This window comes from Sinocyclocheilus anshuiensis, unplaced genomic scaffold (genome assembly GCF_001515605.1).
Source record: "Sinocyclocheilus anshuiensis isolate Anshui unplaced genomic scaffold, SAMN03320099.WGS_v1.1 scaffold58, whole genome shotgun sequence".
In the NCBI taxonomy this organism is placed as follows: domain Eukaryota; kingdom Metazoa; phylum Chordata; class Actinopteri; order Cypriniformes; family Cyprinidae; genus Sinocyclocheilus; species Sinocyclocheilus anshuiensis.
In genome coordinates, this window is record NW_015547688.1 from 2,978,875 (window position 1) to 2,982,384 (window position 3,510).

Consider the following 3,510-nt stretch of genomic DNA (forward strand, 5'->3'; position numbering starts at 1 on the left):
TGTTCATCTTCGGAACAAAAATTAAGATATTTTTGATGAAATCCGAGAGCTTTCTGTCCCTGCATAGTCTTTTTATCTCACAGTTCTGACTTTATATCTCGCAATTACGAGTTTATATCTCGCAATTTTGAGTTTAGTTAAAAATGAAGGAAGGAATGACTGAATGAAAATGAGTGTGGCAGCAGGCTAAATCATTTTCTCCCTGTGCTCCCGATGGCCAATCTTGGCCTGCACCTTTTGTAAATGAAATGTCATAAACAAAATGTTAATTTTGTGAATGTAATATGTGACCCTGGACCAGTCTTAAGTAGCACAGGTATATTTGTAGCAATAGCCAACAACACATTGTATGGGTCAAAATTATCAATTTTTATTTTTTGCCAAAAATCATTAGGATATTAAGTAAAGATCATGTTCCATGAAGATATTTGGTAAATTTCCTACCATAAATATATCAAAACGTAATTTTTGATTAGTAATATGAATAGCTAAGTACTTCATTTGGACAACTTTAAAGGCGATTTTTTTTCAATATTTTGATTTTTTTGCACCCTCAGATTCCAGATTTTCAAATAGTTGTATCTCGGCCAAATATTGTCCTATCCTAACAAACCATACATCAATGGAAAGCTTATTTATTCAGATGATGTATAAATCTCAATTTCAAAACATTGACCCTTATGACTGGTTTTGTGGTCCAGGGTCATATATTTGATTCCATGCATTAATATGAATACAAAATGTAATGTACCAAAATATTTTTGAACTAAATATGTGTTTTGTGATACAGGCAGATCTTTTTGTCCTCAAAATTAGGCATCTCTTAAAAAATATATAAAGTCACAGTTTTGAGAAAAAGTCAAGCTTGCTAAATTTTAACTCGCAATTGCAAGACATACACTTGGAATTGCAAAAAATAAAATAAATAAATAAATAAATAAAGTCAGAATTGTGAGATAAAAAGTTGCAATTACATTTTGCATAATTTTTTTCGTGGCAGAAACAAGCTTCCATATGTAGCTATGTAACTTCCATAAGTCCACAAACAAGCCAAATGCAATGCTGTTTTTGTTTTGATGAAAAAGAGAATAGAACATCTCTCCAAAAAAAAATCTTTCACATTGATGGCATACAATTGTTTGTGTTGGTCTTAATAGATGCATTAACAATCATTGATTCAAATTAAAATCTTTATTGTTTGTGAGAACAGGCCTTAACTGCGCATTTAAACATACTGATTGTCTTTAAAACATCACATTAAAAATTATCTGACGATCAGTTTCATAAATAAAGAGTACAATTCATAGTAATCAATTCAAACAGATAATTTTATTTCAGATGAACAGGAAAAATAATGTGACTAACTGACCACCATTAATTCAGTGGAAATGTGCGGTTCTGGACTGGACAAAGGCGAAACTCGCATCAATCTTCCGTTCCTAAATAAATAAAAGTCAGAGCAGAGCCTGATAAGCTGTTCCATGAAAAGCAGCTTCTTAGCACAGCTTCGCAAGGTGATATCTACAGCATCCAGACTTGTTATTACACACTGATCAGAGCATGTAAAGTCCTGGCATTGTCTCAGCGGGAGGGAAACGCACTCAGCTGTTGACGTGTGAAGAGGCTGTTTAACAGTGAAGCATAGCCGTTTGGTTCTTGGAAATGTTGAACTAGTGCAGAATTAACGGTGTTGTGTTTGCTCCAAGGTCGCACGTCCATATCCAGTCCTCCCATGGACAGACGTGTCATTAAGGGGACCACGGCCATTTTGGAGTGCGGCGCCACCCACGACCCACGCGTGTCGGTGAGGTAGGTGATGACAAACTGCTTCCTTCTCTCTTCTCAACATCAGAGCCCAGGGCTCCACACTCGGTTTGATTGTAATGTTAATTCAGAGTGTCAGCCCACAGGCCTTGAAGTTGATTCAAAGCGCGATCCGTAGTGCTGTACAGTTAATTCGGCGCTAATATGCTGGATATCAGCGTAATGAGCCAGCACTGTTTCCTGCGCTCCCCCTGTGTCAGCTTGACTGTGATAGAGTTCTCTTCCGCTCCTCGTCTCCTTCACTTGGCAGGTACGTGTGGAAAAAGGATGAGGAGTTAGTGAGCCAGACCAGAGGGGGGCGTATCAGCCTGCAGGAGGGCTCCTTGCACATCAGTCAAACCTGGTCCGGGGACATCGGGGACTATACCTGTGACGTCATCTCTCAGGCTGGCAATGACTCCAAGGCGGCCCGTCTGGAGGTCATGTGAGTGACTTAGCTTCCCTTCATCTCCGAGCATTAGGCTGACTAATGCGCTGTGCTGATGGATGTGTGTCACCTTCCAGATGCGTATTTCTAGATGCATTTTTCACAAGCCGGCTTTGAAGTGTGAGGACGGAACTGAAGAGCGAAAAATATGCTGGCTCTCAAAAACCTCTAACCCTAAGTTTTCAACTTTGTCATGTAGCTCATCCCACACCGTTTCTGCTATAGACATGAATGATACCTCAAATCGTGAGGCTTTTTGAGGAGAGGTGTAATATATGATTTCCACCTGGTGGACAATAGAACAGATAAAAAAACCTACATACTTGAAAATTCTCAATCTTTACCAAGGATTTTTTCAGATTGCTCAATTTTTTACTTGCCCTGCCAACGTTTTCCCTGGCCCTGCCACAAAAAAAAAAAAGTTGTTGCGATCATTGTTTTTGACCCATGTTTTCTTGTATTCTAATAAATAAGCTTATATGACACCAACATTTAAGATACCAGTTAATTTTTTACAATTCATCATGATTCCTATTTTGATACCACAGCAAAAACTACTAACAAATATAAAGCTCAAACCGTATTAAAGACAAGTGAAAAGTCAGTAAATAAGCACAAATGAACAAAGATACAAATTAAACAATGCTTTAGGTTTGTAGGTGTTCAAGTACAGAAATTAAATAATCAAATGTAAAATAGCATTGCATTTTCTTCACTATATAAATTAAATATAATCATCGTTAAAGCTACAAAAGTTGTTTGTTCAGTCAAGAGCGGTGAGTGATTTTCTTTTTCTTTTCTTTTTTTTTAATTAACATTAAGACAACAGTTGGTATATTAGGCACAGTCACTTTAAGACACCGTGCACGGATCCAATATACTGATGCACATTAGGGGTGGGAATCGCAGGGTACCTCACAATACGATACGAATCACGATACATGGCTCACGATACGATAATATAATTAATACAGCGATAATCGATATATTGCTAGACAATCCCATAACGATACATCAGGATATCTGTCTAACTATGAAAACAAAATGCCTGTGAAAAGGTTAAGTGCAAGTTTTCTCTCTTTATTCAAGTCCAAACTGATAGAAAAAAGCACAAAAAACAAAAAGAATCAAATTTAACATGTTAAGTAAATTTATCATTTTAATTTTTGGACTTATTAAAAGCTTACACATTTCTTTGTGTGTAAACCAACACATTTAACTGCCTATCAACTATATATATACCTGGTGCATATCAAATT

General features: G+C 36.8%; 1 protein-coding gene across 4 annotated transcripts in view; it reads left to right on the top strand.

Annotated features, from left to right (window-relative positions):
• LOC107703405 (protein sidekick-1-like) overlaps positions 1-3,510 on the top strand; it is a 334,600-nt gene that overhangs the window by 249,094 nt on the left and 81,996 nt on the right. For all 4 annotated transcript variants that reach the window (XM_016506019.1, XM_016506020.1, XM_016506021.1 and 1 more), the window contains exons 12-13: positions 1,707-1,809; positions 2,075-2,248. In XM_016506019.1, the coding sequence (XP_016361505.1) occupies positions 1,707-1,809; positions 2,075-2,248 (277 nt within the window). The remainder of the gene's footprint in view (positions 1-1,706; positions 1,810-2,074; positions 2,249-3,510) is intronic.